The sequence below is a fragment of the Myiozetetes cayanensis genome, unplaced genomic scaffold (assembly GCF_022539395.1).
Source record: "Myiozetetes cayanensis isolate MyiCay16 unplaced genomic scaffold, myiCay2020 scf24, whole genome shotgun sequence".
Taxonomy (NCBI): Eukaryota; Metazoa; Chordata; class Aves; order Passeriformes; family Tyrannidae; genus Myiozetetes; species Myiozetetes cayanensis.
The window spans coordinates 8,437,199-8,452,459 of NW_026087456.1; the positions used below are offsets into that span (position 1 = coordinate 8,437,199).

General features: G+C 40.8%; 1 protein-coding gene across 14 annotated transcripts in view; it reads left to right on the top strand.

Moving 5' to 3' along the window:
• The window catches only part of CAMK2D (calcium/calmodulin dependent protein kinase II delta), a 117,888-nt gene that overhangs the window by 90,255 nt on the left and 12,372 nt on the right, over positions 1-15,261 (top strand). For 10 of the 14 annotated variants that reach the window (XM_050320730.1, XM_050320732.1, XM_050320738.1 and 7 more), the window contains 3 exons: positions 2,903-2,962; positions 4,544-4,585; positions 7,077-7,125. In XM_050320730.1, the coding sequence (XP_050176687.1) occupies positions 2,903-2,962; positions 4,544-4,585; positions 7,077-7,125 (151 nt within the window). The remainder of the gene's footprint in view (positions 1-2,902; positions 2,963-4,543; positions 4,586-7,076; positions 7,126-15,261) is intronic. The other 4 variants (XM_050320742.1, XM_050320740.1, XM_050320741.1 and 1 more) reach the window with 1 other exon arrangement.

Here is a 15,261-nt window from a genome sequence, read left to right on the forward strand (position 1 = left end):
TCCTGAACCTGAACTGTGTGTTAACTTTTTGTGCCATCTGAAAAATAAAGCCCCAAGATACACATTTTGTTTCTTAAAAATATTTTCCTAACATGTGACAAAAGACCACTAATGATTCCCACAGCCATGCCCAGCTGATTGGAGCGTGTGTGTGTGTCTGTCCTGCACTGTCAGAGCTCAGAGAGGGGCTTTTGGCAAGCAATGCCTTAGCAAAAACTTCTCCTTTTTCACAACAAGGTCACTGGCTAAGCACAAATCAGTTTTGAATAACTGTTCCCTATGAAAATGTTGTCCTCCTTTTTGGAGTGATTTCCCTTTGCTGTTAAAAATACATATAAAACACACCCCATGTGTTCATAAATTAATATGTCTGTGTTCCATGAGAGAGAAAACATGTACAGCTTAGTGCTGTTTCCTCTCAGAGTTTCAAAGGGTTTCACCTGTTCTGTTTACACGGGCAAAATAACTGTGTTTTGAATCCCATTCTCTCTCTCTGCTGTTACTACTAATGCTGGATTCTCCATATCTCACTGAAGAAGTTGTGAATGTGTTTCCTGCAGTTCTCAGCAGTGGCTGTAATGGATATTGTTTATTTTTATAGGGCTTTCACCAAGGGAGTATGGATCCAAGCCTGCTCTCCTTACTCAGGCAAAATTGGAGTTGAAATTTGATTAACCTGTTTTTGTTATGTATCCAACAACGAGCATTCATTTGGCACATCACTCTAGTTTTTGTATTAAGCTGCTACTGAGCAGGACTATATGAACTCCGGTGACATCTTCATTTCTTTCCTCATGTTTTTTCTTTATGCCTTTTGATAGGGCCTTTTTATTCATAGTCTCTCTGACTCCACTGTCATAAAAATGTGAATTTGTGGTTATGCAATTTGATATGTAAATTTTCTCCTGTTTGGAAGGTTTAGTCTGCTGTCAAGCAGCATTGTTTGTGTTCTCACTACTCCACAGCTCTGTAGAACTTTCATTCACTGAAATGGATGGGATGTTTTTAAAGTTTTTTCCTGAGTAAGGAGTTCAGGTTCTGCCCATCTTAGAATCCCATAAATATCAAAGCAAAGAAAATACTTGCCAATAATTATGTCTCCCCAAGAAAGACTTTCTGCACACAGGTATTTGTTCTCTCCCTGCCTTGACTTCAGACACTTCTTCAGCTCAGGGCTGCGGTTGTGAATAGATAAATGAAGTTTATTTGATAATAACTAGGCCAAGTTGGGGCATAAACACTGAGCTCAATGACAACTCATAGTTTCTCTTAATGACAATTTCTGTGGAAAGACCATTGTTTAAATTAACTGTTTCTCATCCTCCTACTATAAAGCATCATGAACTTTGATTTGAAATCAAAGGAAATTATTTTTATTCCATACGGGAGAACAGTTCCTATCACAAGTATTATCAAATACCATTTAGTGTTGACATAATATTCCCTGATTAACTAACGAAACTGCTTTATATTCTTCAAAGCCTGTAAAATGCTGGGTAAGACAAGGAAATTTGCAGTCTGTAATTAATTACTGCAAAATCCTGTTGACATTGCCATAATCTAGACATATCCTAAGGCAGAGTCACTTCAGCTGCAGCCTTAATTCCTGCAATCCACAAGTCAGCTGCCACGCCTGGCCCAAAGCAAACTAATCATCAAAACCCACTGAAGTTCCATGAGTTTTCATTTCTTTCACTTCCCTGAGCTTAATTACATTTCTAGAAAAATCCATTGACAAAACTATTTCAGACTTCTTATTTCCTTTGTTTTGCACATTTATTGCTCAGTACTGTGACTAGAAGGTTAAGTAGAGGCTCTTTTTTTTTGGATCCAAGTCTTTCCAGGCAATATATATATCTTTACACCCAGTTCTGCATGCTGCTTTGGATTGCTCTTGTTAAAATCAGACATGACCAAAAGATAAGTAATATTTTTTCCTAATTATTGTTAGAGAAAAAAAATTACATCTTTCAAAACAATTTTATTATACTTGACTTTTGCTTCTTATGCATGTCAGAAGTGGCTCGGTACATTGTTTTTAGTATTTCTGTTCTTCCCATGCCATGGTATTAATGAAAACTAAATCTTAAAAAAATGGATTTAAAGAATCAGATGCCTTTAAACTTACTGCTAAATGGTTTGATTTGAATTCCTATTTTGTGTAGGTAAAAGCCAAAAGTCTTGTAAAGGTGTAGTACTGTGCTAAGCTTAAGAAGTACCATTTGAAGTTCAACAGATATTTATTGATTGGTGGAGTAAAACTACAGGTAGTGTAGAGTGAAACCTTGCACTTTCAGGTTATAGGGCCAAAAGTGCCAATTCTTTTTGTTGAGAATAACACCTGAAAAGCTAAAGGGGCACCAGTCTCCTTCTGGCATCAGTCATATTTATTCAGCTATGGAATCAGAAGCCAGTCAAACTAAATAGATTACTGGAGAGCTATGAATAATGAAATAATCAAATATTATTTATGGCAGTGATAATTAATTAGAGATACAGAACTACAGGGTGCAATTGCTTAATACTGTTGCATGTCACAAAATGTCTATTTAGGACTTCTCTTCAGACCCGTATTAATTCTTTATTCTTCTTACAAGAGATTAGCTGCTACTTAAGGGCTCTCTGTTGTGCTAAGTGTCACTGGAGTCATCTGTGCCTTATATAGACCTTGGTGGAGTGGCTCTGCAGTGCCGTGGGGAGGAGCTGCCAGCCAGCTCCCGGAGCTATTGTTAGCGCTCCTGCCAGTTCACAAGTTCATCTTGCTGTGATTCTTTATTTCCATATCTATATCTGTACATAGATATCTATATCTGCCTATAGATGTTCTATACAGAGAGATATAGATAGGGTGCCTCCCGCGAGTTCTAAGGCCTGTCTGTTTCTATTTTCTGCATACCTACAGATAAACAACAAAACCAACGTGGTAACCAGCCCCAAGGAAAATATTCCTACCCCGGCGCTGGTATACCTGGAATTTTCCTTCTCATGCTATCTTGAAGTTTTTGACTGTCTTCCGTTTGTTATTCCTTCTTTTTTTTTTTTTTTTTTTTTTCTCTGCTTTTTCATGCATTTAATCTGTTTGCTTTCTAAAAACAGGTTTTGGAAAACCTTTTTGTTTGAATTCTGCTGTCTTATTTTTTGTGAGGAAGTCCATTAGAGCGTGTTTATTGACAGACATTGTTAAATGGAAGCTGAATGCGGTAGAGTCGTAGTGTTTGTAACTGTAGCTGAGTTTTTTGCATGCTGTGCCAGAAAGTGAGTAGAATGCGCTTGGTGTTGCTCTTAGCTCTTTGCCTGATGACTGTGTCCACCTTTCAATGTTAACATTTTGCACCAAAAGAAAAAAAAATTCTAAAAAAAAAAAAGCAGCTCTGTTATTTTCTCAGCTGTCTTAGCATAAGTACTGATATCCAGGAGAGCTAACAGGATTATTGCTAGGCTGCCATAAACCAGACCTTATTCAGATTTTCATTCTGTATTTCTGACAACTCTGCAGGACTTTGCAAGTCTTCTCTGGGATCAAGAGGCATCTAGAGCTAAACAGTTTTGCTTGTTTCTCTTCCATTTAAATCAACAGAGGAGGCATTACTCATTAATAAACTTCTTTAGGGACGTATTTCTAATCAAAGGGATGTTCATGAATGCTTAGTGCAGTCTTGCTTTTATTAGTAGCCCTGTTTCTCAGATATCTGTGTGTCACAGGACTCACAAGCATAAATGTGGCATATTATTTCCCATATGCATATATAACTTTGAAAGTGTGGGTAATTCACACCCATTTGGAGAGAATTTTTTGGAGCAGCTGGCACTGACTCACACACTAAGTAATTCCCAAGGACCAGCTAGCAGGTTTCATCCAGGAGTGGATGGCACTCTGTTCCTAGACAGAGCCGTGCCCAATAGTCCAAGCTGAAAGTGTGCTGGCTGCCTGCCATTTCAAAGATTATTGAATCTTTTTTCAAGGCAAAAGGATTTGGGGAAATTACACTTTAAAATGACGCAAAGGCCTCTCTCGCTTGCTTTAATGCTGCTCTGCCAAGGCAGCAACTGATGGTAATTTACTCCTTCCAAAACACAGGAGTGTTTAAAAGTAGTTAACTTATTCTTGATCCTTATCACTTCATCTGTATTTTGATTTGATCCCTTAATTCTAACACAAGCAAACATGATTAAAGAAAAGGGGTGATTTGTGGCCGCCCTGCCTGGCCTGGCTCAGGCTGGAGAGCACAGGGAGCATTTTGCCTGCCCTGGTGCAGAAGAGCCTCTGCAGGTCTCCAGAGCTTCAAAGCCCTGCACACCTCAGTCCTGAATAAGGTCTCTGCATGCTGCTGCATTAGGTGAGATGGCCTTTTTTGCTGGCTTGCTGTTGAGGAAATCTGTGTTAGAGACATCCAGTTTCACCCCCTCTGGAGACAGTTAATGTTTGTTTTAACTCTTGTCAGTGTTCAGCATTTGTGAGCTGGCTCTTCTTGCACTCCCTCACACCGGTGAAAATGTGTTTACCAATGGGAACTCTTTCTCTCTTTATTTTGTTCTCGCTCAGGAGCCCCAAACTACAGTAATCCACAACCCTGATGGAAATAAGGTATTCAGAAAGTATCAACTCCATCTTGCTTTTCCACACCACACATTCCATCCACCACTATTCCACAGCTAAACAGGGCCGTTCCAGGAACTTGTGAAGGAAAAATCTCATTCCTGCGTTTGTTGCACGTGGTGTCTCTTGAGCCTGTTTCCATCCGTGTCCATCTGCTGGGTGCTGAGCTCCCGGAGCTCTTGGGACACTCGGTAGCGGTTGGCAGAACCCAGTGCCCTGTGGCTGTGCTGAGAGTGTGCTGAGATGGTCCTGACGAGTTTCATGTGCGGTTGTCACCTCAGACAAAGATGTCACTGCAGTTTATCCCGCCTGCTGTTTCTCGGCATGCTCGCACACCGTGTCGTGACGTGTCTTTTGCACAGGACTTTGGTTCTCTTCCGTAACATCACCGAGAAGTTTCAAAACAATTTTCACATTTCAAGTGCCAAATAGGTCTTTGATTTTCACGTGTTTCTTCATGCTCCTTTCTTTCTCTTGTGTATTGTGATGTTTGCGTCTGGCAGCTGATCCCTAAAACGTGTTTTGTTTTGTTTTGTTTTTTTCATGCATGGACTTGAAAAGGGCCAGGAAATACCATCATTTACATATTACACATGTTCCTAGATTTCCTGGAAAGAATTTACTCTTCAACAAGAATTTCCCTGTTTGCAGTGTTGACTTAAAGAATTGACATCTCATTTATCTAGTCTTAACTCCCTGTGGTTATTTCATAAGAGAAGGATTGGATCTGAGCGACAAAATAACGCATGCAGGCATTCCTCAAGCATGGAAGTGCTGATGGTGTGTGTTGTGCTCGTGTATCCCGTTCCTTTATGTCCCCTGCATCTGTCCAACACAGAACTTCTGGTTTTCTATTACTACTTTTTCAGCTCCCCGAGTTTAAACTCGTAGGCAACGAGCAGCCTGTGTTTGAACACCAGGCTGATCTTTCTAACTGAAGTCCACTAAAGCCCAGAAAACCCAGATAAGATATTGGCATGACTACATCTACTTGATTTTTATTACGTAATCTTAGCAATTAAGCTACTCAATGTCCCGAAAGGTCCCAGCAAACAAACGAACCGCTCAATGCGGAGAGTTCCTCCCAAATTTGTCTGGAAGGCTGATCCTTGTAGTATGGCAACTGGAGTGGATGCTTCAGTATTAGAGGCTGCATCTGCCCTGTGAGCTTTGCATGGTGTTTACAACTTGTATTTGTGTGAGGTTTTTGTTCACTCATAAGTACTTTGTCTAATATTTTAAGTGATGGAGCATGATACATCCGTGTAGAGTGAAATGTCTAACACAGCCAGGCCAGGGACAGCATGGTGACTCCTTCAGTTTTGTTTGTGTGTGAATTAATTCCTGTAGTTTTACTTATGAATGCACAGTTGTTTTGGTTTTTTTAAGGTCTGAGTAATGCATTAGCCTTTTGAACATTCCTTTGGCTCAGCCTTGTGAGGACACAGTAAATGAAGGGCACTGACAAATTTACCTTTTATTGCTTGATTATAAAATCCTTTAAAGAGTTAAATACAATAGCAGTCCTATCTTCTTTCTCTGATAAAAACAGATCACTTAATCCTTTTTGTTACTGGGCTGTGAATTAAAAAAAAAATATATATGCTACTTCTCAAGAAAGTATATGGATTAAGAAAAAAAAAAATCAAGCTTAAAAAAAACTTTCCAGCTCTCTAAAGCTGTTAGATTTGACAGTGTCCTGTTGAATTTGTCCATAATATTTCATGTTTCTGGTAATTCATGAAAGACTGAGATATGATATCCTTGCCTTTTTAACAGTGTGAAGGCTTAAGAATAAACTGTCTGGGAGATGAGTCATTCCTCTATATTGGTTGGCTGAAGAACGCTGCTACAGAGAAGCCTTAGCCTGTCAAAGTTGTTTTCAGATATTTACCCATTCTCCATCTTCTTCAAAAATTAAAAAAAAAAAAATTATCACACCAGTATAAAAATGAGAGAATCCGATCCCATCTGCCTTAAATCACCATGAGACTTCATTTTAATATCCATTGTGTGAGTCACATGAGCAGAAAATTGGTTGTAAATTGTAGCAGGCAACACTCTGCATATTTCAAAGGTGGAATTGGAATGGAATGACTTATTTTGCACAGTTGGTTTATCACTAAGCTTAAAATGGCAAGCTTTCCTACTTGGCTGAGGTAATTCATGTGACATTTCAGATGGACTTTGTACAGTTGGATGTTAAAGGAAAAAAAAAGTTTCCTGTACATTCCTGTGAAGTAAAAGCATCAGACAGCAGGAAATGTGTTTCCACTCCCTACCGTAGAGAATGGCAGTGTGTGCCATCCCTTTCAGGTGGAAATGTCTTAATCCAGTGTGTGACCATTTGTTTGTGAATGACATCCCACCCTGCTTCAAGGCTTTGCATGATTCCTGTAACTAATCCTGTCCTTTTCCGAGGCACGCAAATACGGCTTGGCTTGTTTGATACATTCTACTCATATTTACTTCTCAACAGGAATCAACAGAGAGTTCCAACACAACCATCGAAGATGAGGATGTGAAAGGTAGGATTTTAAGCTTGGAACATTTGGAGAAGCAGTAACATGAGTTTTGTGAATGTATTTCAGTAGGTCATTAACCACAGAAACCCCTAATGAATCCTTTGGGAGAATACTGGTTTTCCTTCTTGAAAAGAAATCCCTTTTGATATGTTTCAGACTTCAACTTTTCAGTTCCCAAAACACCATTTTCAATTGTGTTGGGATCAAGAATATAAAGTTACTGCTTTTTAACTAAAATACTAGTTACAGTAATAATAGCAGTAGATTAAAAATGTGTAAGTCAGTGCTTTGTAACTCTCAGTTTATGTTTAACATGCATTTGTGTTTTGGGTTTTGTTTTGTTTTTTTTTTCTTTATGTCACCATTTTCATTTTTATTCTGTTCAGATGCCAGTGTACTTTTGTGGCTTTCTTTTATTCTGTCCATACACTTATTTGAATCTTCTTCTATTCTTTAAAAGAACTAAAAAAAATTTTTTTATATAGACTTAGTTTTGTAACTTCACAGTTAATATTTCTGTTTCCATTTTTTTCTCCCTCTAGATATTAGGCTGTGATGTTACCCATACCTACTTTAATAATATTATGTTTTAAAACAAAAGGTTTGAAAAAGAGAGTGTTGGGTTTGTGTACCTCTGGTTCACAGGAAAGGTTGGGTTTTTGCCTCAAGGAACAATGTGATAAGTACAGGTGAGAATGGAAACAGGAGAATGGATGCAACCTAGTGATGCTGGTTGGAGTTAATGTGGAATGAGAGAACAATTATAGGGATCTACAGCTGATGCCTAGGAAAATGCAGTGTAATTTACCTTTATTCACAGCTCTTTGTATTTCTTCCTTCAAACTACTACGTAGAGTTTAGCAACCAAGCTCATTAAATGAATAATTTAATTACAGGGCCTCTGCCTGATGATATAACGTGGTGTTATTACAGTAGGATTTTTAGACAATCCTGTCTGAAGCTCAGCACACAGAATTGTGTCTCAGGGATACGATTATAAAAAAGCCAACAATGCAAATAATTTGCCTGATTCTGCAGTATCACAGCCAAGAGCCACTTGGATGGCCATGATACATGGTGTTCCCCACCCAGTAATCACAGGTCTGAGGAACAAGACCCTGGTTGTGTCTTTCCCTGTGCACTGTGCAGGGATTTCATTTTCTGCTTGTTTAAAGGACAAATATAATCTCCCTGTTATTAATTGTTTGGAAGCTTGCTTGTTTTTCACTTTTTAGTATTCCTCTCACACTTCCCATCTTTCCACTGGAGGCTGCTGTTCAGATTGTTTTATTATAAATTAAAGCTAACAGTGCCCCCAGGGTCTAATTTGTAGAATGATTCAGGGAATAGGCAGTCCTGCAACCCTGACAGCTATTATAAGCTCAAGCTTCATGCTTTAAAAGGACACTTAGGAAAGATTATTTCCCCACATACACACCAAACTTGATTTCTGGATGTAGATTTTTCTAGGAGAACAGTGAGAAAACTATGCTTTTGTCAGGAGCAGCCACTGGAGACAAAATACTGATAGGGACAAGTGGATTTCAGAGAGAATTCTCCCAGATTACTGACTGTCCATGTCCTCACATATGTGCTCAAGACATGTGTTTGTACCACATTTGAGACCTTGAAGGGATGTTTTCCACCTTAGGTGATAAAGAACCTCAAAAATCATTTTGCTTTCCTTCGCAGCATGGGGAACGACATGGGAAGAGGGTCTCCTCCCCCATGAAGGAGAGGGGGAGTGGGGCTGCCACTCTGTGACTGGAGAGTGTATTAGCATGTTTTATAGCGTTGCAATATGACCCCCAGCTGGCAGGGAATGACTCTGCAAAGGCAGTCCCGTTATCCACACACAAACAGGTACAGGGTTCCTCCCTGTGTACAACCCACCAGCCCACACACACCGAGAACACTCAGCTCTGCAGCAGGTGCTTTTCTTCTTCTTTATTGACTGAACTCCTCAGAGCAGCGTGGATCGTAGGGCTGTGTGGGCTCTGCCATCCCCAGCACGGCTGTGGGGCTCGTGCCCTGTGGGAGTGTGTGCACGCACGCGTCTGTACAGAGTACGGTGTGACTCACTAAGAAAGGGAGCAATTAAAACTGCCTTTTATCAGCTGTCACAAATGGGGCTTTAGGAACACATTCTGAACTCCTATCTGTCAATGAACACATGCAGCGTTCTCTTGTGTCAGGATTTCACCCTCTTTTCACTTTCAAAAGCAGGTATTTAACTTAGAGACAGTCAAGTCAGGCTTGCTTTGCATGTTTTATTTACTGAAAATCTTAGTATCTGTAACTTTGCCTTGATTATGTATACATTCACATCTTTTATGACTGGAACACATTTCTTTTGCTAGAAACAGTGTTTGGCAAACAACAGTGAGCTTTAATAATTTAAGGAATAAGCTAATTCTGTCATTTGAGTCTGAAATGACTTGAAGCTGCAGTTCAGGTTCCTTGCTAACACAAATGTCTGACATTAACCATTGATCACTGGCTTGTCTGCATGACAGTGATTCCTCCTAAATATGACAGGAGTGGACAGAAAGAACATGCTGAGAACTGGACCTTAGGCAATGCCTCCTTCTGGAATTGCTTGTGGGATTTCTCCTTGCTATAGTAATGAGACTGGAACTATTGAGCAGCATCTCTGTGATATGGATTGATTTTTTTTTTTTTAAAGTAATGCTGTAGAATACCACTGTTATTTTTGTCCAGCAGTGCCCACAGGCTTTAAGAAAGGTGAGTTGTTAAATTTATCATGGACAGCAGATCTGGATTTCTCATGGTATCTTTTTGCCTCTGGAATTGAATTAATGAAAGCATTAGTAAGAAAGATGATTCCCAATAGGAAAATTTGTGGAGTTGTGGGACACTTATAGATTAGGTGAATTGTGGCTAATTTTGCTACTTGATACATCTGTAAGGCACATTGTTTCAAAATATTTCATATATTCTAATTTCATTTTATCCCTGATGGTTTTATTTTATTTAACAGGAGAAAGAAACCAATTTAAACTATTTCTTTTCGAACACACATTCCTAAAGATAATCATTCAAATTGCTAAGAAAAGCTCTTTCAAAGCCCTGTGTATCTCAGTCCTGGATACAGGGGTAAATCTGCACTGGCATCTGAACAGAGTCACTCATGCCCACGACCTTTACAACTGTTCTTTGGCACCCACACTGCCCCCTGAAAGTACATCATTAACATTGTTTGTGTGCTCAAAGATATTTTAAGTTCTTGTTGCTTGTAATTAAATTATCGTTATTTTTCTTTTGGCCTTCTTTTTTTCTTCTTTCACATGTACTTGACCCTCACAAAGCTCTCACAAAGGAGGGGGACATGGAGAGGTTGAGTTCCACCCACCACTCCTCCTCTTCCATTGCTTCTTCATCCCACTGGTCACCACCCTTGCCGTGCCCCAGCGGCCGCTCCTGCTGCCAGTGCCTGCTGCGGAGTCTGATCACACTCTACCTCTTCATCTTTGTTTGTTCATATGTTGTGTTTCTTTCCATCAATTCAGCGGGCAAGTCCATGAGAAATGCAAACTCAGAGAGTCAATCGCTTGAGTCTGAGCTCTCCCACTCCACTCCTTCCTCTGTGCTATGTAAGTTGAGAGACTCGGCTGTTCAGATGGTCTCCTTTGCCTCTCTTCCTCCTCCCTCCCCACCATCTGAGAGCAGCAGATCACTGCTGTGATCTGTCTCATCTAGGAATAACCTGTTCTTAGGGCGTACAAAAGAATGGAGTATATTTCTGTAGATATTTATTTCTTGGCGAGGTGTTATTAATTGTACAAATAGTAACATCAGCTGGAACAGCAAGATAAATAGGTCTTTTAGAAAGCTGCATCTTGCAGAGCTGATCTTTGCAGTGGTTTTCAGCTTAGATTTCATTCTCCCCTCTGGCTTGGATCCTGGATAGGTTCTCAGGAGTAATTACCTGTGGTGTTTATTATATCATCAAGTTGCTTTCTTGAGCATCCCCGTTGGTAAAGCCTCGTGTCGTGGTTTTGCCCACCAGCCCGTCCCTGGGGCTGAGGATGGTTTTGTCCAGGTGATTTCCGGACAAAAAACCAATCAAAAAGTTCAGTGACGCCTTTGCTAATTACATCTTTAAGAAAACGGAAGAGAAGGTTGGTGGCGCAGTTGAAATTAAGAGCAGCAGCCATGTAGGAGAGACGCGGTGGGCCCGAGGAGGGCCAAGGCCCCCTCCTCCCCGGCTTGGGCCGGGGGGGGCAGGTGCAGCACTGAAGCCTCCCTTCTCTCTTGTGAGAGAGTGAAGAAAAAAAAAGGTTTAAAAGATGAACTGCTTAGACGAGAAACTGCTGCAGAAGAATTCCAGCCATGAGATAAGAAAACTTCCAAGGTCAAAGCTGCAGTCGCAGGAGAGAGAAGAAAAGTTCGAAGGGGGGAGAGCTGCTTTTTTCTCCTTTTCGCTCTCCCTCCCTTCAGCAGGGTAAAGACTGAAAAATAACACCCTGCCACCTGTAGAAGTTGTTGGGGTGAAGAGACCCCCCATACGGCTCACAGAGGAGCTTGTGGATGCACCAGAGATTTGTGACTTTAACAGAGAAAGCCTTATGCTGGAGTAAAAGCGGCTCAGATAAGGCAGAGTCCTGTTAAAGACTTTGTAACCCTCGAAGGGATCGATGCTTATGCTGAAGCGAGACGGCTCAGATAAGCTTGGGATCTCAGTGAGAGATCCATGCTGCTGCTGTTGAAGATTTATGACCCTGACAGGTATTAAAACCTACGCTGGAACACAAAACGGTTCAGGTAGGGATGTTGGGATCCATGTGTGGGATCCGTGCTGCTGGTGCTAGAGAGAACCTACGCTGGAGCAGAAAATGGCTCAGGTGGGATATTGGGATCCGAGTAAGGGATCCAGACTGGACCCATGCCGAGAAGTCAATCAAGGACTGTTCTCCCATGGGGAGGGACCTCCATAGGGAAACAGGGGTGAACTCTTAAACCATTATCCCCTGTAACCCTGTGGAAGAAGATCCATAGTAAGCAAGTGTCCCCTTGCAAGTCTATGGAAGGAGACCCTTCAGGACCTGGGTAACCCTCAGCCTTCGGTTTTAACCCAGGAGGGGGGTAGGCCCAGCCCTGGAGGCCAACACAGAATGAGAGAGAGAGAGAGAAGTTCCAGCTGCGACGAAAGTGCTGCAGAGTTACTGGAGGGAGAGAGCTGGAATTCTGAGAACAGAAAAGGACTGCTTCTCCTCCTTGGACTGATATAAAGGGAAGTGGGGGAAAAGTATCTTTTGTAAATACATAATTTTTAATTCAGTCTATTTTTGTCTGCATAAACCTTCTCTCAACTAATAGTAATTGTATGGGAAAATATAAAAGTAAATTGAACCAGGGCAAAACCACGACACCTCGTTAAAGCTGCTGTGACAGCTGTTAGTGTGGAGCGTTGGTACGACACTGAGAGGTGTCATGCTTTGCTCAGGGGGAGATCTGGGATGATTAGTGACCAGCTAACTGCAGAGGAAATCTCCAGTGTGGGCAGGCTTTGTCTGAGCAGTGAAAATAGAAGAGGCAAAAGGCATTGTGTTAGTAGCTGGTAGGACGTAAAAGACCTGAGTAGATCATTTCTTGTTTATAAATTAACTCAAAATTTCTTTAGGGGAGGGGGGGAAACCTTGTGGGTTGAAACATGGGCTGTGTGCCATTGACCTGAACCTTATTTTAAATCTGAGTGGAATTTTGGGTGGGTGCAGCTGGTGCAGGTGAGGGGATGAACTGCTTCCAGTCACAAAAGTTGCCAGATAATGCTAGAAGAGAGTTTCATTCCAAGGGAGGAGCTGGATGGTCTCTATCAATGTATGGATGACCATATGTAAATTGGAGCTGCTAATACCGACAGTGCAAACTGCTCAGAGCCTTAAAAAAGAGAGGAATTAACAGGAGAGACATGGACCTGTGTAACACTGAGAGCTGATACAGTCATAAGGCATTTATTCCATCCACAGGAATATCCCCAGAATATCTCTTATGTGCCCAGAATTTTCAGGCCTGAATGCTGGCAGCCTCACATTTCCCGCTCCACTGGGTAGGTAATAGTGCAAAGATGGCTGTTAATATTTAAACATAGATGTTCATTAGTAATTTCATTACCAAATTTAGGAATAGTGGCACTAATTTTTTTAAAGGTAATGCAGTTTTCCTGAGCAAAATAGGCAGATGCTGCATTTCTTAGAATTATTGTTTGGGGATTGTTGTTACAAATAGCACATCTCAGTGCTTTTTAAACCTTACTTAAAAGGAAGGAGATGCAGAATTGAGGGTTGTTATTGATTTTCACACTAGTGGACAACAAGATTGCACTGAATGGGCAGAATGATTGTGCAGGAGCAGAGTTGAAATAAAAATTTCAACGGCAGCAAACCTTGTTAATGTCTCAGTTATGGAGACTTCAGACCTCATTTCTGGAGACAGCAGCCAGATTCCATGATTAAAGTAACCTGCTGGGAAATAGTGCAGCATCTTGTAGATGCAGTGACCATGATACAGCTTTGCTCTTACACTATAGGAGATTTGTCATTAAAAAATAAACATTTGCCAATATTCGCTATTCTGTATAAATATTAGTGTCAGTTTTTAGTGTAATCATATAGAGAGCATCTTCAGATGTAATTGATTTCACATAAATAAAAAAACACTATGTAGGGCATGTGACAAGTGGCTTAACATCAATTTATGACAAAGGTTTAAATAGAAGGTACATTGATTTGGTTGGATGTTGTTTTGTCAGTACAGGGTGGAAAAGTGCTGGGATAATTTTTCAGATATTTGCCTAAATAACTAATGAATTAAGTTTTTTTTTTTTTTCACTAGGGCAGTGGGAGGCTTACTGGCTTTCAGAAAGGTGAAAGCCAGCCAATAACCTAAATAAAATCCTGCAAATCATCCATCCATACCATAATGTGATGAATCAGAATGAGCCTTTGGAATCAGCAGGCTCTAGGAAAAAGATGTTACATTTAAGATGACAACTCAGCTGTCTTAGCCCATATCCAAGTTTAAGGTTAAGTGGTGAGGTGAGAGGGAAGCTCTGTTCTTGTATACACTGCATCTTCATCAACTTCTTAAATGAGAAGGCCCCTGGGGCACACCCTGTCATCTGAGGTTCTACATGGGGTTTGTGGAGATCTGACACCCAGTCAGTTGTTTATTCATGCAGTAGCTTCCTTTATTTTCTTCACAGGAGTTATTTACTTGGAATATTTGGGGTATAAGCAGTAAGAGAAATTATCAGCAGAGAATTTTCTAATATTGCTGTGATGAGAATCATTTGAAAGAACATTGTGTGATGTTTAGCAGTCTGTACTGTAAAGTGGAATGAGATCTGGTACATCCACACAGCCAGAGCTCGTTACACAACACAGGATAGAATTTCTAGTCTCTTCCTCTTCCCTTTCAGCCTTTGGTTATTTTCAGAGTATAGAAATAACACCAGGGGCTATATGCTTTCCGTGGAACTGCTGTTTGTTGGATGATGTTCAGATGAGAAAGGAAGCTGGGATCTCCCATGCTGTGCCATTCCATCTGAGCAGCCCAGCGTCACCTTGCCATGGACTGTCCTGTTTGGAAACAACAGCACCATGGGGAGGATTTGTCTCCCCAGATTTAGCCACCCTCCCCAGTGTAGATATCTGTATTTGAGCTAGTTGTCTAGACTCCCTTTAGTCGATGCAAATAGGTCAGATGAGTCACACTTGTCTTCAATATCTATTTTAGGCTATGATGAGTTGTGCCCTGAAAGTACTTATTTCTCTCCATTGACTGTACGGGAGGGAAGCTGAGAGAACAAACTCACTTGTCCGTACTTATACATCTCCAAAATGTTGTGAGATTAATCCAAACTGAGGTGTACCGAGATGTGGAGCTGAGATTACTGAGTTGAAAAGTTTTAAGGGTTTTTGCCTTGAGAAACAACATGCGAGCGAGGCAGAAGCAAAATCATTTTAATCATCTTGGAGGGCCTGTGCAAATCTGGAACCAGGCTACCTTGTCCTTCTGGAAAGGTGCTTTACTGCTTCACCAGGGCACTGCAGTTATTACACAGTCAGTCATCTAGAGGATTGATGACAATAGGAAGATGCTCCAGCATCTGAATGA